Here is a 25,295-nt window from a genome sequence, read left to right as displayed (position 1 = left end):
ACTAGGATAGAATAACTAAAAGATTTAACTCTAGACATGGAAAAGGTAATCATTTGTCATTCTAAACATCTAAACTTAATGCAAACTTTTAATAAAAAGATATAAGACATTAAGATTTTTATTAATAAGCTTAGACTTAACTCTAAAACATTATAAAGTGGTGTGAATATACAGTAATATATAACCATATTTAAGAATAATGTTTCACAATATATTTTTAATTGATTCTTTTAGCTTGAATTTAGGTGTGTGATGTCTGAGAAATAATTTGAGTTGAATAACAGAGGATATTGAAAATTAAATGAAATAATATATTTGTTTTCAAAGAGTAATTATTAATGCAACGAGTATGACCTATGCACAATACAAGGATTGAACTTTCAATAAATCTCCTACAGTGTAGTAAAAAAAAAACTGGAACATAAACTTCTGTATATTATCTATATTTTGAAAATTAAACGAATAGAAAATTGCAACACAATTTAATAAATATGTGGAAACAAAATCGTGGCCACTCATTCGTTGATGGAAAACAGCTGTGAAGTTTGTGTTGACGGGAAGACTTCTGAACTGCATTATTCATTGATTAAGCTTCACTTTCAAATTACTCATTTCCATTCATATGCATATTCCCTTTTTTCTGTATCCACCTTTTATTAAATAGCTTTTCATCTATATTATAAACAGACAGATAACTTCTATATTAAGATAATTTTGGAGTTTATTTTACTAGTTAAAAGCATTTTATTTATATTTTGAAGTAAAATTCTGACAGGGTTTTTCTAGTTTGAATAAAAAGTGTTTTTGAGGAAAACTTAATAAATGTTAAAGTTTGTAGTGTTCGATAGACTCAACAGTTAGTGGTTGACCGGTGACCTTAAAAGTAAACCATAACTCATAATAAAATACCTTCTTATCACATCACTGATATCTCTGCACTCACTCATTCAGATCACTCATTTCCATTCATCCACTCCATTTTCTACCATGACTGCTGAAATGATTAAAGGTGCTCTTGTCTCCTCTTTCGTTCAGATCACAATTGACAATTTGGCTTCTCGTTTTGGAGACATATTTCGTGGAGATAAAAGCAACAAGAAGATGCTAAGCAACTTGAAGGTGAAGCTCCTGGCCGTTGATGTTGTGGCTGATGATGCAGAACAGAAACAGTTCACAGATGGACGTGTTAGAGAATGGCTTCTCCAAGCCAAAGATGCCGTGTTTGATGCAGAGGATCTCTTGGAGGAAATAGATCATGCACTCTCCAAAACCCAAGTGGAAGCTCAATCTCATAGTACTGCTACAAAGGTGTGGAATTCCCTCAAATCTCCTTTTGTCAGTTTCTTTAAAAATGAAATTGAATCAAGGATGGAAAAACTCATTGAGAACCTAGAATATCTAGAAACACAGAGCCATGTTCTAGGTTTGAAAAGGAATGATGATGTTGGGGAGGGATCAAGATCGGGAAGTAAATTACGATCAACGTATTTGCCAAACGATAGTGTTATCTACGGCAGAGATGATGACAAAGAATTTGTGTTTAACTGGCTCACATCTCACACTCACAACAATCTGTCTATACTTTCTATTGTGGGAATGGGAGGGGTGGGTAAGACCCTTCTTGCCCAACATGTAATCAATGATCCAAGGACGGATGAGGCTAAATTTGATGTCAAAGCTTGGGTCTGTGTTTCTGATGAATTTGATGTGTTCAAGGTATCCAAAACTATTCTTGAGCATGTTACTAGATCAACTAATAATAGTAGAGATATCGAGATGGTTCACCAAAGTTTGAAAGAAACATTGACAGGGAAAAAATTTCTTCTTATTTTGGATGATGTTTGGAACGAAAACCAATCTAAATGGGAAGAAGTGCAGAAGCCCCTTCTCTACGGAGCCCAAGGTAGTAGGATTGTTGTGACTACCCGTAGTAAGGAAGTTGCTTCTACCATGCGGTCAAAAGAACGCTTTCTAGAGCAATTGCCGGAAGGTCCTAGCTTAGATTTGTTTGCTAAACATGCATTTGCAGATGATTATGATGCTCAATCAAATCCAGAGTGCAACAAAATTGGCGAGAAGATTGTTAAAAAATGTAAAGGACTGCCTCTTGCCTTGAAAACAATAGGAAGTCTATTATACAACAAATTATCTGTTTCAGAATGGGAATTTGTGTTCCAAAGCGAGATATGGGACCTTCCAAAAGAGCGATGTAATATTGTTCCCGCCTTAGCATTGAGCTATATCCACCTTCCTCCCCATTTGAAGGTCTGCTTTGCTTACTGTGCCCTATTTCCGAAGGATTATAAGTTTAAAAAGGAACATTTGATTGAGTTATGGATTACTGAAAATTTCCTACAACACGGTAAGAGTCCAGAAGAAACTGGCCAACAATACTTCAATGAACTACTATCAAGGTCCTTCTTTCAACGATCAGGTGATGCGGAAGAAGTATTTGTCATGCATGACCTTCTAAATGATTTGGCAAAATATGTCGCCGGAGACATATATTTCAGGTGCGAAGTTGGTCAAACAAATGAGATACAAAAAGTATCTCGGCATGTTTTATTTGAACTTCGTAACCATGGATGCTTTAGTGGGTTTGGAACTTTATGTAAAACGCAAAGGTTGCGAACATTTCTGCTAACACCAGATAGGAAAATGGTTTTCTTTTGGAAAATGATTTTCTTTTGGAGTTGCAATATGTCCATACATAAATTGTTCACCAAGTTCAAGTTCTTGCGTATCTTATCGCTCTCTCGTTGTTATAGCCTTAAAGAGTTACCTGACTCTGTCGGCATTCTTGAGCATCTCCGTTCGTTAGACCTCTCCCGGACTTATATCAAAAAACTATCTGAAAGTATATGCTCACTTTCCCACTTGCAAATACTGAAGTTGAACTACTGTATGGATTTGGAGGAGTTGCCCTCAAATTTGCATTTAATCACCACTTTGTGTCGTCTTGAATTTACATCCACTAAAGTGAGAAAAGTGCCACCAGGTTTGGAAGAACTAAAGAATCTTAAAGTAAGGATGGATATATTTAAAGTTGACCATAGCATGGAGTCGGGTATTCAACGGCTAGGAAAGCTCAACAACCTTCATGAAAGCCTAGCAATTGAGGGGCTGCAGAACATTGAGAATCCCCGAGAAGCATTAAAAGCAGATTTGAAGAATAAAACACACCTACTGAAGTTGGCGTTGGGATGGGAGAGGACCGGGAACTCTATTGATTCAAAAAAGGAAGAGGACGTAATTGAGAATCTGAAACCTCCTAAAAACTTGAAGGAGTTGTCAATCTTCAACTATGGTGGCAAACAACTTCCAAATTGGTTACTAGAGAATTCACTGTGGAATATGGTGTTATTAAAGTTGGATGGATGTGAATCTTGCCAAAGTTTACCTCCGCTTGGTCTTTTGCCATTTCTTAAGGACCTGTATATTTCAGGGTTTGATGAGATAGTGAGCATTGATGTTGGTTTTCATGGGAATAACTCTTCTTCATTTCAATCCCTTGAAAGGTTGGAGTTCTCCAATATGAGGCAATGGGAAAAATGGGAATGCCAAGCTGTGACAGGTGCTTTTCCAAATCTTCGAATTCTTTCTATAAAGGATTGTCCGAAACTGAAAGGACAGCTGCCAGAGCTACCTGCTCCTTTGGGAATGCTAGAAATGAGAGACTGCCAACAACTTGAAGGTTTCGCTCCCAGGGCTCTAGAATTAAAGCTACATAACTGTGGAAAGGTGCAATTGGATTGGGCTACAATGGAATGGTTGAGAATGGGTGGGCACCACATGAAAGCATTATTCTGTGAAAGGGATGGGTCCCACACTCTTGATGAGTTGGAAATTGAAGAGTCAATCAATGATGACAGCTTTTTTCTAAGCATATTTCCATTAGATTCCTTCCCAACACTCGAGGTCCTTACTCTAAGTCGGTTAAAGAATCTGCAGATGATTTCACTTGATCAAGCTCATCATCATCTCGATGATCTAACAATCAGTAAGTGTCCTAAACTAGAATCATTGCCTGGAAGCATGCATATGTTGCTTCCATCTCTTAGGAGCTTATGTATAAAAGACTGTCCAAGACTTGAGTTGTTGTCTGGCGGAGATTTGCCGTCAAATCTAACCGAGATGAGACTCGAGAACTGCTCTAGACTTGTTGGCTCATTGAAAGGAGGTTTCAGAGACGGTTCGTATTTGGGAAGGTTGTCCATTAGGGAACTGGATGCAAAATGTTTTCCTGAAGAAGGTTTGCTTCCAACCTCTCTTACTTATCTAACCATCGGTGATTGTCCAAACCTAGAAGAATTAGACTATAAGGGGCTTTCTCAACTCTCATCTCTCCGATCATTGACTCTTGAGCACTGCCCCAAACTCCAATGCTTACCAGAGCAGGGTCTTCCCGAGTCAATTTCGAATCTTACAATACAAAATTGTCCTTTGCTCAAACAGCGTTGCCAGAGAGGAGGCGAAGACCGGGAAAAGATTGCTCAGATTCGATATATCTATTTATTCAACTAATTATTTGGTAGGCCAATTTATTTTTCTTTTAAGTGCATATCAACTACTTTTCTTTTTCCTTAGTTGTCCTGAAAAAATCTTTTAACAATTCACTCCTTCCATAAAATTCACATTGCATATAAACCTATCGTTATTTGATTTTTCTTCTTCTCAAATCATATAACCTATTCATTTATCATTTATATTTTCTCTCTAGAAGTAACATAACTTATTAACTTATCATTTTTATTCTTTTTCAAAATTAAGATTAAATGTTAATACATCTCTTTAGTGTATATGAATCATTTTCCTATTTTTAACATCGTTCTTATTAATTCTCAATTAAATTAGAAAATATAAAATGTAATAGCCGTAAAACTCAAGTAAATTTCAAGTGTCTTATATATTTTAGTCCTTTAACTTATTTGTATCGTAATAATGGATGTGTGTTTTCTCTTTCATATCATAACCTATGTTGTAAATATTTGGCTAAATGTCATTTGGGCGTTTGAATCAGAAGCGGAGAGATGGATCGGTCCAACAAACGTTTGCAACTTCTCAAACAACAACTCCTGAATTCTGTGACCAATTCGACACATAGCTGTTTAAGTTTTGAATGGTATAAAGGATGATTAAGAGAGAATGAAGATACTCAATTAGCATTGTGAGTTACTTTGATAATAGCATGCCTCTTGTCATATTTTTTTCTTTCATTAACTTCTCATATTCTCTGTTATTTCACAGGTCTGAGATTCATCATTTTTGACAGCACTTATCCGTTCAAGAAGTGTGGATGCACCTGTTAGGGAAGAAGAGAAGGGGACAGACTTACTTCACATATATGTTTGGTTACAAAAAATACAATTATTCTTCTTCTATTATTATAAAGACTTAATCTTATCAGAGCATGTTATGGAACTTAACAAGCAGTAATAAGGTGCAAGATTTGAATGTAAGGGTGATAAAAATCATTGTATCTCCAAAACTAGAAGGAACCTACATTTTACAAGCACTAGAATATATTGGATGATAAAATGTATTCACATTCATGGGAAGTTTGAGGTACTCCCTCTGCTGTATTTTTCCTTAAACTATAAGTATTCTGAGACATCCTGCAACCTCATCTAATTCCCAATTTTCTGGTCTACTCTGTTTCTTTTTTCCATTTTTATTCTCTGATTTTATGTTGACAAGAATTGAGGCTAATATGGTGGCATGCATGATATTGACATCAGAGGTGAGTCATATTCAGCAATTTTGTGAAATGGAAGCACTTAATAATGTTTGGTGCATGTTACCTCGCTTTGCTGCGAGGTAGTGTTGGTGTGTAGAAGGTAAGACCTCAAATCTGACTTAAGACTATTGTGAATGCACTATAGATAAAAGAAGAGAGAAATTGGTAAATACAATTATAATATTTATAGATTAATTTATACATTTATGAATTAAGTAACTGTTGGGTTATGTTTCATCATATATGGTTATCATATATGGTTATGGTTATAGTCATGGTTATTGAGAAATTGGGATTTCATATGGACATATATATGATTATATGACATTAGTCTTACACATATATAAGGCATTTGACACTACTTTAACCCCAAAACCTTAAGACAATGGTTTTATGGGTATTTATTCTTATATAGTGTTTAACTTTGTCTTTCCTATCCAATTGAGACTTTTGATTCACATTTGAATTATTCCCAACAGTAACATATTTTATTCTTTCAAAAACTAAATTTAGTAACCCCCTAACTATCAAATTAATATGCCAAGGGTTTCCCTCTCCACAATCATGGCCTTATTCATTCATTCAATGCACTTGTGAAAGAGCACACACGACCGACAATGTAATACTTGCTGCGTCACAGATTGTATCAGTGAACCATCATTCATAAAATAAAACATAACCACTCATTTCATCATAATGTCAACCCTGTATTTGGTCCAGTCAAAATTAACATATAAAAATAACAGTGAAAGAAAAGAATCTTTGAGTTACTGAAGTATTTGTTTACTTGATTAAGTTGTTTCACAATGGTAGCAGTATACATTCACTCTGCCATCTTAAATATGTAAACTATACCAGAATATATAAAATTCCAAAAAAGAGATTACATAGAGCGTATAATTATTATAATTGTTAAGATCGAACGTTTATCATTAGACCAAAAACTATAATCATTAGTTAGAGTGCAACTCTTTTTAATTAAGAATGTAACTTCCAAACGACACGATTTGATTATCACTTGCCTACTTGATCCTCGGATAATTGATGTCATCTACATCAATAATAATAGCCACTCATTTATAATTGGAATACAGCTGTTGAAGTTTGTGATGTGGGGAAGACTAAAATTATTAGTTGACTAACCATGGAAGAAGAAAAATGCTGTCCTTGATGCAGAGGATCTCTTAGATGATATACAAGTGCTCTCCAAAAAGAGAAGTGATGCTGAAAATCAACTACTTTTCTCTTTTAGTTGGTGGTCCTAAAAAGACATGCAACAATTCACCCCTTTCATGATTTTTTTTTAACATCATAATTATTAACCCTTACTCTCTTGTATAGACAATTTGGTCTAGGATAAATTTCTGGTAGAACACATATATTTACAATAGACTTAAAATTTCAAGTACTAAATTAAATTTGGAAATATAAAATGAAATAGTTGTAAAGCTTAAGTTTCTAATATACTTAATGTATCTTATTCCTCTGTCATCTAGATTAAGAAATGGATGTTTCCACCAAACTTAGACATTAATAGTAAATTTGATAAAGAAAGCACAACAAATTTCGATAAATATGTTTAATTTATTAAGTAACTAAGTCAAAAAGAAACTACATGTTTAGAGTAAATATCAATCCTACAACAGGGACTAAAATTTATTTAAATGGAACTTTAATAATCAGTTTTGTTTTTATCGTAGAATGTCGATATGAAATAATTACTTATTTGGAATAATCAGTTTTCACAAAATATGACATTCCTACTTATGAAAATTTGTCCGTTCTTAGCATCCAAAAGCATATATCCTTGAGTACTAGTTTTATAATAAAGGAAAACACATTTTCTAGATCTTGGTTCAAGTCTAATCCTATTATTTTCTAAACTTGAAGGAAAACACAAAGAACCGAAAATCTTGAAATTTAGATAGGTATAGGAGGCTTCCTATGTAATAATTCATAAGGAGATTTTCCATTAAGAGTGTGAGAGGAGAGTCTATTTATTAGATGAATAGCATGAAAAGCAGTATAAGATCAATAAATCTTTTGCAAACCAGATTGAAAATGAAGATTACAGGTAACATTAAGGATATGTACTTATGTTTCCTTTTAACAACAACATTGTCTTTGGAGTCTCAACACAAGCTTTTTTATTTAAGATGCCAAATTTGTCATAGTAAAATAGTTCTCTACCATTTTTAGATGTAAAGGTTTTAATGTTCTTATTGAATTGATTCTTTACATACATAACAAAAGTGAATAACAAAAGATCAGTTTCACTTTTTGTTTTCATGAGAATGTCCAAGTAAGTCCCAAAGTAAATTCCCATCAACATGGGACTGTTCCCATCAACGTGAGACTTATATATATATATATATATATATATATATATATATATATATATATATATATATATATATGACGTTGAAGAGAAGTAATAGCTATAGATCCCCATATTATATCAATATGCATCAAATCAAAAGAGATTGTCCCATGCTAAAAGGGCACCTACCAGAGCTACTAGTTCCTTTAAGATGTCTAGAAGTTTTTTGTTGCAATCAACTTGAAGCTTACACTATTAGTGCTGTACAAGTGCAACTAAGAGACTATGGAAAGTTGCAGTTGGACGGGACTACAATAAATTTTTCAATTCAAAGCAGATAACATTCTTTTCTTATTAAAATTTTTATTCCAACATCTCAAAACAAGTTTCATTAACAATTTTCTCTAAAGCAACTAAGTAAGCAATGAATGCAATCAACTAATTATTATTTTTACTTAAAGTGAAATTCAGATTCAGATTTAAATTCATAACAAATAAGATATCTTTAATACTCCGTAACTTTCTTTTTCTTTACCTCGAGGTCATCGGTTTTTTGACTTTAACTTTAGGAAAGTCATCAATATTCGTTGTGTTGGGGTGGAACTAGGATCAGGCAGTAAATTACGATCAACATATTTGCCAAACGAAAGTGTTATGTATGGTAGAGATGATGACAAAGAATTTGTCTTTAACTGGCTCACATTCTAACACTGCCAAAAACCTTTCTGTGCTTTCTATTGTGGGAATGCCAGGGCTGGGTAAGACCGCTCTTGCCCAACATGTATTCAATGATCCAAGGATGTCTGAGGCTAAATTTGATATCAAAGTCTGGGTTTGTGTTTCCGATGAATTTGATGTTTTCAATATATCAAGAGCAATTCTTGAGGGTGTTACTAGATCAACTGATGATAGTAGAGATACAGAGATGGTTCACAGAAGATTGAAAGAAAAATTGATGGGAAAAAAATTTCTTCTTGTTTTGGATGATGTTTTGAACAAAAACCAATCTAAATGGGAAGAAGTTCAGAAGGTCCTTGTTTTCGGAGCCCAAGGGAGTAGGATTCTTGTCACTACACGTAATAAGGACGTTGCTTCTACCATGCGGTCAGAAGAATACTTTCCAAAACTATTACAGGAAGATGATTGCTGGAAGTTGTTTGCTAAATATGCATTTCGTGATGATGATACTCAACCAAATCCAGAGTGCAGGGATATTGCCATGGAGATTGTTAAAAAATGTAAAGGATTACCTCTGGCCTTGAAAACAATGGGAAGTCTATTATACAACAAATCATCTGTTTCAGAGTGGGAAACTGTGTTCAGAAGCGAAATATGGGAATTGCCAAAAGTTCGTTGTGATATTGTTCCCACTTTAGCATTGAGCTATATCCATCTTCCTTCCCATCTGAAGGCATGTTTTTCTTACTTTGCCCTGTTCCCCAAGGATTATGAGTTTAAGAAGGAACACTTGATGCACTTGTGGATGACTAAAAATCTATGTTGTCGTCAACATAGTAGGACTCCAGAAGAAGTTTGCCAACAATACTTCAATGATCTACTATCAAGATCCTTCATACAACAATCAGGTCAAGAGGAAGAAGTATTTGTCATGCATGACCTTCTAAATGATTTGGCAAAATATGTTGCTGGAGACATATACTTGAGGTGTGAAGTTGGTCAAATAGAGAAGATACAAAAAGAAACTCGTCATTTTTCAGTTGAACTTGAATATGATGATCAATATTTTGATGGGTTTGGAACTTTATGTAATACAGAAAGGTTACGTACATTTATGCCAATAAGTAGAAGCAGGTTTTCTTATCACTGGCATTGTGGTATCAATATGTTGATACATGAATTATTCTCCAAGTTTAAGTTCATACGGATTTTATCTCTGTCTGGTTATTCTGACATTAAAGAGATACCTGATTCTATTGACAATCTTAAGCATCTTCGTTCCTTAGACCTCTCCCATACTGCAATAGAAAAACTAACTGGAAAGATATGTTTACTCTCCCACTTGCAAATACTGAAGTTGAACTTTTGTAAAAATTTGGAGTTATCCTCAAATTTGCATTTACTCACCAATTTGTGTCGACTTGAATTTATAAGCACTACATTGGCAAAGGTGCCACCACATTTAGGAAAACTGAACAATCTTAAAGTAATGATGGATTCCTTTAATGTTGACCATGGCAGGCGAGTTGGGTGTTCACTGAAAGAAGCTTTCTAAGATTGTCCTTCTTTGGAATGATTAAGTATTGAAAAAGTTGAGGCACAATGTTTTCCTAATGAAGGACCTGACTACAAGGGTCTCTATCAATTCTCATCTCATAAAAGACTTTGGAGCTGCCCCAACCTCTAACGGTTACCAGAGAAGGGTTTTCCCTAATCAATTTCATATCTTAAAATAGATGATTGGTCTTTGTTGAAACAACATTGCCAAACAGAGGAGATAAAGAATGGGAAAAGATTGCTCATGTTAGAAACATGTATATATTTTAGTGATGTTGTTTGTTTTGAATATTGATGCATTTGGTCTGCTACAATTTATTTTTCTTTTGAATGTGTTGTTTGTGTTTGTTTATTCATTAGTTAGACACCAAATTTGACTAGATTCATTAAACTGCCTGTAATATATATCTGAAAGCCAGCAAATTGAAGAAATTTGAATGCACAATTTTTTTTATTCTGCAGACATTATCAGAACACACCCACTTCATTATTGTCTATTTTTCTAATTTATTATTTTTATTACATGATTGTGTCACTTGGAACATTGTCATATATGAGAGATTTTAAGTGTCCTCTGGTTTATTTACTGCTATGGTAGCCACACAATCCATATTTGGTTTCCATTCTGTATGCTATTATGAACTCTTTTGGATGGTTTCTGTTGATATACATAGTTAGACTTAAAGGTCTTTGTTTATATTGTTTTGGAGCATGATCTCTATTATCTCCTTATCTTCCTCTTATGTTTTACTTTTGTTTTTTCAATGAAACCTTTTTTAAAACGAGTTGTAATTTTAATTGTTAAGCTATAACAAATTATTAAAGTTAATTTTTAATGGATATATTTTCACCTTATAAATTTTTATTTGTTGGTACTAACAAAATTTGCTTTATGCCTGTTTTGAGGAAATAATTCTTTTTCACTTGTCCAAATTTCTTGCAATACCAACAAACTTTTTTCAAGTGATTTAACTTGCTGTAGATGTCACTTATATATTCAGATTGGACTTATAGAAACTTATAAAATTCTTGTTTTCTCTTAAAAAAATTTCTCCATTTTCCTTATTCTGATATCATAATTGGAGCTCTGATTGAAAAACATTTTTGGGAGAGTTTTTATAATATATTTTCAATCTTTTCTCATATCCCTTAGGAAAATCTATTAATTTTGTCATCGATGAGGTAGGTATACCCTTGACTTCTTCAATTGTAATAACGATTGCATCATAACAAAAACTAAAATTTTCTTGACATCTTTCATATCAAGAATATTTTTCTCATATACATTATCTTTGACTAACTAATTTCTATAATCGTATCCTTTCATAATTTCATATTCTTTAATATCTATAAACTCAAATTTGATAATGTCATTCAAATCTTTGTACTTATTAAGACATTTTCTACAATTTCCAAGAAATCTTGAGAGTGATTTCCATCACTATTATCTCTGCATTCACATAAGTCATTACCATTTATCGACACCATCTTCTACCATGACAGTTGAATTGATTACCAGTGCTCTTGTGTCCACCTTCGTTGAGAGGACTATTGACAATTTGGCTTCTCGTTTTGGGAAAATATTTCGTGGAAAAAAAAGGACCAAGAAGCTGCTAAGCAACTTGAAGGTGAAGCTCCTAGCCGTTGATGTTGTAGCTGATGATGCAGAACAGAGACAGTTCACAGATCCACGGGTGAGAGATTGGCTTCTCTCAGCCAAAGATGTCGTGTTTGATGCAGAAGATCTCTTGGATGAAATAGATTATGCACTCTCCAAAAGTCAACTGAAAGCTAAGTCTCTGAGCGCTGTTAAAAAGGTGTGGATTTCCTTCAAATCCTCTTTTGTCAGTTTCTTTGAAAATGAAATTGAATCAAGGATGGAAAAACTCATTGAAGACCTAGAACATCTTGGAACACAAAGTCATGTTCTAGATTTGAAAAAGGCTGATGATGTTGGGGTCCGATCAGGATGGGGCAGTAAATTACGATCAACATATTTGCCAAACGAAAGTGTTATGTATGGCAGAGATGATGACAAAGAATTTGTCTTTAACTGGCTCACATCTCACACTCACAACAACCTATCTATACTTTCTATTGTGGGAATGGCTGGGGTGGGTCCCACACTTGCCCAACATGTATTCAAGGATCCAAGGATTGATGAGGCCGAATTTGATGTGAAAGCTTGGGTTTGTGTTTCAGATGAATTTGATGTTTTCAAGGTATCAAGAGCAATTCTTGAGGATGTTACTGGATCAACTGATGATAGTAGAGATACAGAGATGGTTCAGAGAAGATTGAAAGAAAAAATAACGGGAAAAAAATTTCTTCTTATTTTGGATGATGTTTGGAACGAAAACCAATCTAAATGGGAAGAAGTGCAGAAGCCCCTTGTTTTCGGAGTCCAAGGGCGTAGAATTCTTGTCACTACACGTAGTAAGAATGTTGCTTCTACCATGCGGTCAGAACAACACTCCCTACAGCAATTACAAGAAGATGATTGCTTAAAGTTGTTTGCTAAATATGCATTTCGAGATGATGACACTCAACCAAATCTAGAGTGTAGGGAGATTGGCACAAAGATTGTGAAAAAGTGTAAAGGACTACCTCTTGCCTTGAAAACAATGGGAAGTCTTTTATACAACAAATCATATGTTTCAGAATGGGAATCTGTATTTCAAAGTGAAATATGGGAATTTTCAAAAGAGCATTGTGATATTGTTCCTGCTTTAGCTTTGAGCTATATCCACCTTCCTTCCCATCTCAAGGTAAGCTTTGTTTATTGTGCGTTATTCTCCAAGGATTATGAGTTTAAAAAGGAGGATTTGATTCAGTTGTGGATGACTGAAAATTTCCTACACTGTCCTCAGAACAATAAGAGTCCAGAAGAAGTTGTCCAACAATACTTCAATGATTTACTATCAAGATCCTTCTTTCAACAATTAGGTGAAAAAGAAGTATTTGTTATGCATGACCTTTTGCATGATTTAGCAAAATATGTTGGTGGAGGTATATACTTCAGGTGGGAAGTTAATCAAAAAAGAGAAGATACAAAAAATAACTCGTCATTTTTCAGTTGAACTTGGATACGGTCAATATTTTGATGGGTTTGGAACATTATGTAATACAGAAAGGTTACGTACATTTATGCCAACAGGTAGAAATCTGAACTATTTTTGTCGTTGGGATATCAATATGTCGATACATGCTTTGTTCTCCAAGTTTAAGTTTTTACGGATTTTATCTCTGTCTCATTGTTCTGCCCTTCAAGAGTTACCTGACTCTGTTCGCAATCTTGACAATCTTCGTTCGCTGGACCTCTCCTATACTGCAATAAAAAAGCTAACTGAAAATATATGTTCACTCTCCCACTTACAAATACTAAAGTTGAACTATTGTATATATTTGGAGGAGTTACCCTCACAATTGCATTTACTCACCAATTTGTGTCGTCTTGAATTTACAGAGACTAGAGTAGTAAAAGTGCCACCGCATTTGGGAAAACTGAAGAATCTTAAAGTAGTAATGAATTCCTTTAAAGTTGGCCATGGCAAGGAGTTCGGTATTCAACGGCTAGGAGAGCTCAACAACCTTCATGAAGGCCTTTCAATAGGGGAGTTGCAGAATATTGAAAATTCCCTGGATGCAATTGAAGCAAATTTGAAGAATAAAACACTACTAGTGAACCTAAATTTGCGATGGGGAAGGAATGGGAAATCTATTGATTCAAAAGAAGAAGAGAATGTAATTAAGAATCTGCAACCTTCCAAAAACTTAAAGGAGTTGTCAATCTTTAACTATGGAGGGAAAAAGTTTCCAAATTGGTTACTAAATAATTCATTACTCAATCTGGTTTCCTTGGTGTTAAGCAACTGTCAATCTTGTCACCGTTTTCCTCCCCTTGGTCTTTTGCCATTTCTGAAGAAGCTGGAGATTTCAGGGTGTGATGAGATAGTGAGTATTGATGCTGATTTTCATGGGAACAAGTCTTCTTCATTTAAATCCCTTCAAACATTGTATTTCTCCAACATGAGACAATGGGAAAAGTGGGAATGTAAAGTTGTGACAGGTGCTTTTCAAAGTCTACATCGTCTTTCTATTAGTTCTTGTCCTAAGCTCAAAGGCCAATTGCCAGAGCAAGTTGTTCCTTTGGAAACACTACACATTAGATATTGCCAACAACTTGAGGCTTCTGCTCCGAGGGCTCTGCATTTAGAACTATATGATTGTGGGAAGCTGAAATTGGATTGGATTACCATGAAGAGTCTCACAATGGGTGGCCACAACATGGAAATGATTGGGTCTGACACTCTTGAACGCTTGGAAATTGAACAATCAATTTGCGGTGACTCTGTTTCTCTAAAGATGTTTCCATTAGATTGCTTCCCAACTCTCAAGACCCTTAATCTCAATGCGTGTGGTGATCTACACATGATTTCACAAGATCGCGTTCATAATCATCTCAAGGATCTGACCATCAAAGAGTGCCTTCAATTTGAATCGTTGCCTCGAAACATGCGCATGTTGCTTCCATCTCTCAGATATCTATGGATACAAGACTGTACAAGACTTGAGACGTTCAATGACGGAGGTTTGCCATCAAATCTAGAGCATTTGATAATCATTAAGTGTTCCGAATTACAATCATTGCCTGCAAACATGCATATGTTGCTTCCATCTCTCACGAGGCTATGGATAGAAGACTGTCCAAGAATTGAGTTGTTCCCTAACGGAGGTTTGCCATCAAATCTAGAAGAGATGAAACTGAATAATTGCTCTAGGCTTGTTGGCTCACTGAAAGGAGCTTTCAGAGACCGTTCTTCTTTGGAAAGCTTATGGATTGAAGAACTGGATGCAAAATGCTTTCCTGATGAAGGTTTGCTTCCATTCTCTCTTACTTCCTTAACCATCCGTGATTGTTCAAATCTAGAAAAATTGGATTATAAGGGTCTTTATCAACTCTCATCTCTCAAATTATTGATTCTTGTTAACTGTCCCAACCTCCAATGCTTACCAGAGGAGGGTCTTCCCAGATCAATTTCAGATCTTTGTATAACCAATTGTCCTTTGCTCGAACAACGTTGTCAGAAAGAAGGAGGGGAGGATTGGGAAAAAATTGCTCACATTCGAAATCTGCATATATTGTAGTGATGTTGTTTGTGTTGAATAGTGGTGCATTTGGTTTAATTACAATTTATTTTTCTTTGGAATTTGTATCAGCTACTTTTCTCTTTTGTTGGTAGTCCTAAAAAGCTTCTAAAAATTCACCCCTATATTATTTTTGTGAATAAAATACCTAATAAATTATACAATTTTGTTTGAAATCCTTGAAATATATATTTATTTATATTTTGTGTTAGATATTATATTATTTCTTTTAACTTATACTAAATATTTTTAAATGTGTTTTTTAGTTATTTGTATCATAGTAATGGATATGTTTTTCTTATATTTTTATGGTTAAAATACTCTGATGATCCTCGTTTTGGTTCAGAAATCTCAAATTGGTCCTCGAATTTTACTTGATCTCAATTTCGTCCTTATTTGTGTAAATGTGTTTTAAATCAACCCAATCGTTAACAGTGTTAAAATTATTAACGTTAACTTCATTTTAATTTTCTGACATGGCTTTATGCATTATTTTGAGGACTGAAAAATTGGTGTGTGGACCCTGATAATTAAAATAAGCACCATCCTTGAAACCCTAAATTACTGAATTGGGGATTGGAATTGGGTGGTGAAGGTAGCAAATGCGATTTTCACTGCACCATGAAAAAATATTGCAGCCAACAACTTCTTCACTTCTACCCTGTCCAACGAAAAATCAACACCACCAATTACATTGGAATTTTTCATTTCCCAACCATTGCAAGTGCAAACAGGTGTTAAATCGAACCTCTTCACTGCACCTCCATGAGAAGAAACGTTGGAATTTTTCATTTTCCAACCATTGCAAGTGCAGAACGAGCAAGAATGAGAGGGAAACATTACCAATCTTACTAAATCAGAACGCAGGAGACAACTTCACCTCACCCTTTTCAAACCCTAAGCTTCAAAAGTTATGAACTTTTTAAAAGAGAAACCAAGAACACATGTGCCAAAATAACTGAATGACACGTCATAATACACAAAACAGTCACATCATCAGGAATAAACGCCGTTTGTCAACTGATAACGGAAAGGGTTGATTTAAAACACATTTACAAAAATGAGGACGAAATTGAAATCAATTAAAATTTGAGGACCAATTTAAGATTTCTGAACCAAAACGAGAATCATCGGAGTATTTTAACCTATTCTTGTCGTAACGTATGTTGCAAATATAGTAACATATTCCTTTGTCTGTCTATCTAATTCTTCACTCTTCACGTGTGCTCGACACACAGTGTCATGTCCTGCCTTGTCAATGATGATCTTCTTCCTGTATTTATTGTTTTGCTTGACTCTTATACAGATTAAAAAGGAAAATCTCCATTGAGTATCATGATTTTTTAACTGTGAAAGAGGAAATTTTGCCACAAATCAGAACTCCTTTTGGCTAAAGACTGAACTTCAAGAAAATTAGGTTTTTCAAAATTCCCTCTTTTGGGCATAAAGTCCAAAATTTGACATTAAATACGTGAAAGTTGAAAACTGTGACAAAAATTGGAACTTTTTATGTCGAAAGAGTGAACTTTTCCGACATTAGAGTTTTAAAAATGTTTATTTTTGGATAAAAGGGCGACCATTCGAGGCTTCAATACCACAAGGGGAACTTTACCAATAATCGATATTTTTTCTTGTTTGGTAGAGACTTCAAAATTTTTAAAATGTTTGGTTAGTCTTTAAGAAAACTATCGTAGGCATGAAAGAATATAAGAGTATTTTTGTTTTTGAAAATCCGTTATATAAATTTATATTATTTTAATAAGTTTTGTTATTTAGGATGTCAACGGGACGGGTAGGGTACGGGTAGTAATTTTTCGTACCCTACCCGCTAAATAAATATTTACTCCGTACCTGTACCTATATCCATCAAGTATTTGTTATGCGGAACCTACATAATTTTTTAATATTTACGGGTACCACGAATATTTAAAAAAAAATAAAAATATTTAACAATATATTTTAATCGTAAATCCAAATAAAATACAATATATATAACATTCAGAAATTTCAAACAAAATCCAAATAACTCATTTAAATAGTATTGAATGACAGTTTACAAAGAAATGAATTTTTTTTTAAAAACTAATTGATAAAAAAATAGCTTATTCAAAATCAATATATTAATATTTTAATCATGTTTTTTTAATTTAAATTAGAGTATAATGGGTACGAGTATCCACGAGCACACATATTATGATACTCGTACCCGTCGTCCCGTTAACATGTGGGTATTAAAAATACTTGTATTCATTACCTATGGGTATCCATTTATATACTTGTGAGTTTTATCCGTGAATAATTTTTTTACATTCCGCTACACAGTATTGGTTAAGAATAATTAATACTCATTAAATTTTACAAAAAATTGTATAGTCAGATGTGTTATCAAATGAATTCTAACTTAATAAATATTAATATAATTTTACTTTAGTTAGAGGATAAAAATGTTCATTAGTATTATTAAATGTGTTTAATATTTTATTTGATGCACACCAATAAAAATTTTAAAAATAATAAAATAATTATATTTTAATGTTGTTAAAAATTAGAATTTAATTAAACGTAAAAAAATTTAAATTAGCAGAAAATCCAACAAAAATTAGTGTTGAACATCTAAAAATTTACAAAAAAATAAAATAAAATATGAATTAAATAATAAAATAAATATGTTTTATTGTTGCTGTAACGTCCCATTTAATTTATAAATACAATTAAAGGAAACGTCACACATAAGATAGTCAAATCACGCAGTCCTGGGGTTCCCAACATCACCCCTACAAAACCAGGCACACCACGATGCCAACAAAAGCAGGATAACAGTTTAACTAAGAGTCTACAATCCAAAGACAACGAGTACAGGGGCCATAGCCCTAAAGAAGACATCAAGAAGAGAAGTGTAAGATCCAGCCCAGACGGCTAAGCGGTGGAATCACCATTCCCCTGTTGACCACGAGAACTTCGCCCATCTGCTCCCATCAACCAAGTCGATGATCATCGCAAGAAAGAATAGCCACATACAACACAACCATGCAACGAAACGGGTAAGCTAGAGCCAACAACATATGCATCATGAAGTCAAAAGCATTTTCATCATCTCACATCCAAGTAATCAACCAAACATGTTATGACTCTCAATCAATACACTACGACTCGACTCGACTCATCCGGATACGTATAACTTAGTCGGATTCAGCAGATGCTTGCACTTGTGGTGGATACCTCTGCTCGAACCTGAGCTGCTCATCCCCGAGCTATGTGTTACAAGTGTTATGATGAATCAAATCTCCCTCACCACAAGGTTAGCCCTTAATGAATTTCAGGCCTCCTGCTACTCTCACCACAGGAGTCAGTCCGCTCTAAGTGAGACTAACTGGCCCCTTAGAGTGTCAGGATACAGTCCTTACCTTGAATCCTTACTTAGTTATACAGATGGGGCACCACCATGGACAACCACTAACAGGGGCCATGGAATTACGTCCCGACCACTGAAGCGCAACCCTGAAAGTCTCACCTAGAGACCTCAAGGTATTAGGCACTGACACGGACCAGCATACATATACAACCAGGAATTTATACATACATTGCACACAAGGTTTCAACCCAAAATCCACAACAAAACTCCATTGCTCATATGTTGAATCATTACCAACTTGTTATTCTCGATCAGGAGTAAGGTGTTTCTCCTCATGCCAACCACACCAAAGCTTTACCAACCACCGAGATTCATTATTGCTCATACCAAGTTTGTGACCCCACACACACACACATGTAACCAACTCATCATATACAAGTCATGTAGGGATCATGCCAACTTTCATGCCAAACCCATCATTTGTAATCCAGGAATCATACCACGTATACCTCATACTCCATTATATACATATCACTCATCATGCATTCATACCCAACCAAAACAGACCATTCAAGAATAAACAAATATTCAATCACAGCACTACCTCGCCCAGCACCTCGCTCAGGCTGAGGGATCTCGCTCAGGCGAGACAGTCTCGCCCAGGCGAGGGCTCAACAGGAACAAGAAGGCAACGCGGGATCTCGCTTAAGCGAGATCCCTCTCGCCTGGGCGAGTCGTGTGCTCGCTCAAAACACACCCTGGTCGCCTGAGCGACCTCTCGCGCAGGAAGCTCTGGGCGAGCCTCTGCACATCTCGCCTGGGCGAGTCAAGCTCGCCTGGGCGAGTCTAACAGTGTTCGTCACTGTTCGCACCTGCAACGCGCATGTTTTATAGACCAACCAATCATACAGAGTACTTTCACGCATCAAAACAAAGAATTTAACCATACAATTAGTAACCAACCCACAAACAAGTCAAAACAACACAGAACTGGAAACCCTAACTTCCCGTACCTGGAAAGCGGCTAACAGAACTTCGACGCGGAACCTTGGAGCACAGCAGCTCGTGTAATGGACCTAAGAACTGGCGGGACAGCGGAGGACTCGATTATTTTCGGACTTTAATCGGTGGGAAATGAATATAAAGCTTTAGGAGGTAAGTACAATAGGTTTAGAGTTACTTACGTGGAGTAGAAATCGCTAGTTGAGCTCTTGGGACGAACTGGTTTGAGACAAGGACAAACCCTAGCAGAGCTCTAGCGTACCAGTTAGGGGAAACGGCTGTGGTTTATGTGAATGCAAGGAAGAGTGGAGCGTTAGGGCAACTGGAACAGGTTTTAACAGTTGGGCCAACCCTAGGCCCAAACACAAGGGGCAGCCCTTAACTTTAGGGCAGAAAATTAGTAAGCCAAAATTAATGGGCCTTACAGTTGCTAAAAATTTCAAAGAGATTTTTTTCTTTTGCAAAAATTAAAAATCATTTACCTTTTAAACATTTTAAGTTTTCACATTTCAAACTTTCATGGATAGGCTCTTCAAATGTCAGAAAAATATTTTTCGATTAAATTATAAGAAAATATTGATTTTGATCCCTTTATTTTTATATGTATCAATGAGCTTCTTAATTTGAAAAATGTTATCTATCATACCCTTTCTGTTTTATTGGGTTAAACGTCATTGAAGGAACAGTAGGCATGATTATGATGAATAAATAATGACCAGGCAAAATAAAATGAGTAATGTATATTATTGTTTTTCTAATAATTAATATATTAAAAATGTGTTAGAATAGGATATTTTAATTAACAGATATTGACATTCATTTTGCTGCGATATTAGGATTTTCTTTTTCAAGGAAAATGGGGATGGAAGATTGATAGAAGATTGAGGTGTTTGGTGAAAGTTTTCATCTCTCCGGGAACGTGTTCGGTGGAATCGTGGTTTCATAGCAATCGAAGGTTGTGACTATATGTTATCATCTCAATCTCTCATGTCTCTTTTGTTCAGTGTTTTCTGTCGACGTATACTATAGGTTGTTTTGTTTTGGAAAACCGAAGTACTTATGTGAGATATTCGATGTTTAAATATTGGGGTATGTGCGGTTTAAAAATGAGTCTATGTTCCACCATGTTACAATTTGTGTTTCCGTTGTGATCTTTCCATTTCAAAGTCGTATTCAGTTATCTGTTTAGGTGTATTATGAGTTTTAATATATGTTTATTTTTTGTCGGTATACTATAAAAGAAATGAGGAACTCTAAATGTTCATTATTCTTTTTTCATAGTCACTTAAATAATTCTATTAATTTATATTATTTTTAGTTAATATTAATATGGTAAACCTATCTGCTTGCCAACTTTATTCTTTATATGAAAATACCTATTATTTTTAAATAAATAATTATTTTTAACTATATATTTACTTTTCATTTTTTTCAACTAAATATAATTGACACATATGTTACACATCAAAATAAAAATTATATACATACAAACTTAATTTAATAATTGATCCATTACCGTCCCTGTACTGCACAAGAAAAGGAACTGTGTAAAAAGTTTTGTAGGGGTATAAGTTCAAGAGTGAGGTTATCAATAAAAAGATTATGTAGAACTTGCTGATAAGTCAAAATCTGGTGACGTACATAGAGAGAGACCATCTTGCATATCTCAAAGGGATGGAAGAACAATATCATCATTCACTTCATCATAAAACAATCATTCATAAAATATTATACCAGAATATATCGAATTCCAACAAAGAAAATACAGTGTAAGATTATTCTACAAAGATTAAATGTTGGACTATTACTATACATACTATTTATATCTTGAAAAAAATTTCGACAGTAAAATACACTGCAGAGCCAAAAAAATAATCACATGAAAAGTTAATATACAGACTAATAAACTAATAGATTTTAACATGTTTTTTTAATATATATCTAAATTTAAAACAAAAAATCGCTTAATTAATTAACAGTATAATAATAGCCAATCATTCATTGAAGGGATTCAGCTGTTGAAGTATGTGATGTGGGGAAGACTCAGCAATCATTGGCGGCTTCACTATCGCAGAAGAAAGTGTTGGCCAAATACCTTATTGCCCTTTCAATACTACACTAACCCTGCACTGCACTGAGTCATTGGCACAAGCTAGCAGCAGCACTTGAATCCATACCATGGCATTAGAATTTGTTGGTAGTGCTCTTCTTTCTGCTTTTCTTCAGGTTGCATTCGAGAAGCTAGCTTCTCCTCAAATTCTCGATTTCTTTCGTGCAAGAAAGCTTGACGAGAAGCTGCTGAACAAGTTGGAAACCAACCTGCACTCTATCCATTCTCTTGCTGATGATGCAGAGCGAAAGCAGTTCACAGATCCACATGTCAGAAACTGGCTGCTTAAGGTCAAAGATGCTGTCCTTGATGCAGAGGATCTCTTGGATGATTTACAAAATCTCTCCAAAAGCCAAGTGGATGTTGAATCTGAATCTCAAACCTTTGCATACTGTGCCCTATTTCCCAAGGATTATAAGTTTGAAAAGGAGTGTTTGATTCAGCTGTGGATGACTGAAAATTTGCTACATTGTCAACACAGCAGAACTCCGGAAGAAGTTGGCCAACAATACTTTAATGATTTACTATCAAGGTCCTTCTTCCAACAATTAGCTAGAAACGAAGAAGTATTTGTTATGCATGACCTTCTAAACGATTTGGCAAAATATGTTGGTGGAGGCATATATTTCATGTGGGAATTTGATAAAACAGAGAAGATACAAAAAGTAACACGTCATTTTTCAGTTGAACTTGGATACAAACAACATTTTGATGGGTTTGGAAAGTTATGTAATACAGAAAAGTTACGTACATTTATTATGCCAAAAGGTAGAGGTAAGTTTCGTATCAATATGTCAATACATGAATTGTTCTCCAAGTTTAAATTTTTACTGATCTTATCTCTGTTTAATTGTTCTGCCCTTCAAGAGCTACCCGACTCTATCGGCAATCTTGAGCATCTCCGATCATTAGACCTCTCCTATACACCAATAAAAAAATTAACTGAAACGATATGTTCACTCTCCCACTTGCAAATACTGAAGTTGAACTATTGTAGAGATTTGGAGGAGTTACCCTCAGATTTGCATTTACTCACAAATTTGTGTCGACTTGAATTTATGAAGACTAAAGTGCGAAAAGTGCCACTGCATTTGGGAAAACTGAAGAGTCTTAAAGTAATGATGAGTCCCTTTATTGTTGGCCATAGCAAGGAGTTCGGTATTCACCGACTAGGAGAGCTAAATCTTGATGGAAGTCTATCAATTGAGGAGCTGCAGAATATTGAGAACTCTCTGGATGCATTAGAGGCAGATTTGAAGAATAAAACAAACCTTGTGAAGCTAAAGTTGCGATGGGACTCGAGGAGGAATGGGAACTCTATTGATTCAAAAAAGGAAGAGAATGTAATTGAGAATCTGCAACCTTCCAAAAACTTAAAGGAGTTGTCGATCTTTAGCTATGGTGGCAAACAACTTCCAAATTGGTTACTAGAAAATTCGTTGAGGAATATGATGTCCTTAGTGTTGGAGGAATGTGAATCTTGCCAACGTTTACCTCCCCTTGGACTTTTGCCATTTCTCAAGGACTTGAGGATTGCAAGAATTGATGGGATAGTGAGTATTGATGCTGATTTTCATGGTAACAACTCCTCTTCATTTAAATCCCTTGAAACATTGGAGTTCTCCTCTATGAAACAATGGGAAAAATGGGAATGCCAAGTTGTGAAAGGTGTTTTTCCAAATCTTCAAAGACTTTATATAAATGATTGTCCCAAGCTGAAAGGAGAGCTCCCAGAGCAACTTTTTCCTTTGGAAATACTAGACATTAGAGACTGCCAACAACTTGATGCTTCCGCTCCCAGAGCTGTAGTATTACGAATAAAAGACTATGGAAAGCTGAAAATTAACGGGGCTACTTTGACAGAGCTCAGCATCGGCGGACACAACAAGGAAGTATGGTTCATGGAAATGGTTGGGCACATTGTTTCTTGCTCATTTGATTTGTGTAACGCTTGCCAAATCAGTGATGACTCTGTCTCTCTATGGACCTTTCCATTACATTTCTTCCCGACACTCACGATGCTTAGTCTCAAAGGATTTAGTAATTTACACATGATTTCACATGATCAAGCTCATAATCATCTCCAATATCTGACAATCAGGGACTGCCCAAAATTTGAATCATTGCCTGCAAACATGCATATGCTGCTTCCATCTCTCACTATGCTTAGCATAAAAGATTGTCCAAGACTTGAGTCCTTCCCTGATGGAGGTTTGCCACCAAATCTATGTGAAATGAGACTCATGAATTGCTCCAGACTTATTGGCTTATTGAAAGGTGCTTTGGGAGACAATCCTTCTTTGAAAAACTTGTGGATTGAAAATGTGGATGCAGAATGTTTTCCTGATGAAGGTTTGCTTCCTTTTTCTCTAACTTCTCTAATCATTACTTATAGTCCAAATCTAATACAATTGGACTACAAGGGCCTCTATCAACTCTCATCTCTCGAAACACTGACCCTTTACTCCTGCCCCAACCTCCGACGCTTACCAAAGGAGGGCCTTCCCAAATCAGTTTCATGTCTTGAAATCGATGATTGTCCTTTGCTTGAACAACGTTGCAAGACTGGGAGAAGATTGCTCACATTCAAAAATTGTACATATTGCAGTGATGATGTTTCTTAAGACTTATGATGAAACTTCTACATATACATGCTTGCATTAGGACATTACTAAATAATTTGTATGTGTATATATGTTCTTATATATGACCTTGAGTTCTTTACTATCGGATCAAATTCTACATTGAATTTTGTTTCCTAAATTCTTACGATAGACTGTCATTGATAACTTATTTTTGATATATTGTTTGATAATTTAAAAAGTTTACCACTAAATAGATAATTGTTCATCTTCTTCTATTGTGAAGATTTAATATTATGCATGTGATTTTAGCTCCTATATGTACTGATACTTGAGAGCTTGTTGGAAATTTATTTGTTACATTCCTATGATTAGTTCAGGTTAAAGAGGAATCTATGAAAACATCAATGATATATATATATATATATATATATATATATATATATATATATATATATATATATATATATTAAAACATTAAGAAATGTTAAAACAACAACTGTATAATTAAAACAACTATTAAGAAAATATAAATGATATGTCCGAAAAATCTTTCTAAGGTAGCACTTGTGTTATAGAACTTAACAAGCAGTAATAAGGTGCAAAATTTGAATCTAAGACTGATAAAATCATTGTATCTCCAAAACTAGAAGGAACCTACATTTTACAAGCAATAGAAGGAGATCATAAAGAAAAGGTTGACAATAACATTTCCATTTGTCTTGATATTTCTTGCCTCTTAGCTTCTTCAAAGTATTGCATAATAGTAAAAGCTGTTACGCATAATTCAAAGTTTTAAATTTAATACA

The 25,295-nt window shown here is 34.7% G+C and overlaps 3 protein-coding genes, 1 long non-coding RNA gene and 1 pseudogene across 5 annotated transcripts; 4 read left to right on the top strand and 1 right to left on the bottom strand.

Annotated features, from left to right (window-relative positions):
- The first annotated feature begins 903 nt into the window (after positions 1-903).
- LOC114169603 (putative disease resistance protein At3g14460) lies at positions 904-5,546 on the top strand. Of its 2 annotated transcripts, none has more exons than XM_028054842.1 (3): positions 904-4,531; positions 5,021-5,122; positions 5,248-5,546. In XM_028054842.1, exon 1 carries the CDS (start codon positions 988-990, stop codon positions 4,522-4,524), a length of 3,537 nt encoding a protein of 1,178 aa, XP_027910643.1. In that variant the 5' UTR covers positions 904-987; the 3' UTR covers positions 4,525-4,531; positions 5,021-5,122; positions 5,248-5,546. The 2 variants fall into 2 exon arrangements, with proteins under 2 accessions (XP_027910643.1, XP_027910642.1); XM_028054841.1 differs by having other exon boundaries at positions 5,021-5,167.
- Positions 5,547-8,724: 3,178 nt separating this feature from the next.
- On the top strand, positions 8,725-10,290 carry LOC114169390 (putative disease resistance RPP13-like protein 1). The gene has a single exon (XM_028054531.1). The coding sequence runs from the start codon at positions 8,725-8,727 to the stop codon at positions 10,288-10,290; it is 1,566 nt and encodes a 521-aa protein (XP_027910332.1).
- Positions 10,291-11,663: 1,373 nt separating this feature from the next.
- On the top strand, positions 11,664-15,481 carry LOC114168557 (annotated as a pseudogene).
- A 2,708-nt stretch (positions 15,482-18,189) lies between these two features.
- Positions 18,190-20,078, bottom strand: LOC114168559. The gene is made up of 3 exons (XR_003600696.1): positions 19,977-20,078; positions 19,806-19,875; positions 18,190-18,406 (listed from the first exon to the last, which is right to left on the bottom strand). It is a non-coding gene; the product is annotated as an uncharacterized LOC114168559 (long non-coding RNA).
- Positions 20,079-21,656: 1,578 nt separating this feature from the next.
- Positions 21,657-24,628, top strand: LOC114168558 (putative disease resistance protein At3g14460). Its single transcript, XM_028053433.1, has 2 exons — positions 21,657-22,678; positions 22,772-24,628. Exons 1-2 carry the CDS (start codon positions 21,973-21,975, stop codon positions 24,526-24,528), a joined length of 2,463 nt encoding a protein of 820 aa, XP_027909234.1. The 5' UTR covers positions 21,657-21,972; the 3' UTR covers positions 24,529-24,628.
- Positions 24,629-25,295: the final 667 nt, after the last annotated feature.

This window comes from Vigna unguiculata, chromosome 11, assembly GCF_004118075.2.
Source record: "Vigna unguiculata cultivar IT97K-499-35 chromosome 11, ASM411807v1, whole genome shotgun sequence".
In the NCBI taxonomy this organism is placed as follows: Eukaryota; Viridiplantae; Streptophyta; class Magnoliopsida; order Fabales; family Fabaceae; genus Vigna; species Vigna unguiculata.
Note: the sequence above shows the minus strand (reverse complement) of the source record. Positions and strands in the feature narration are given on the sequence as shown.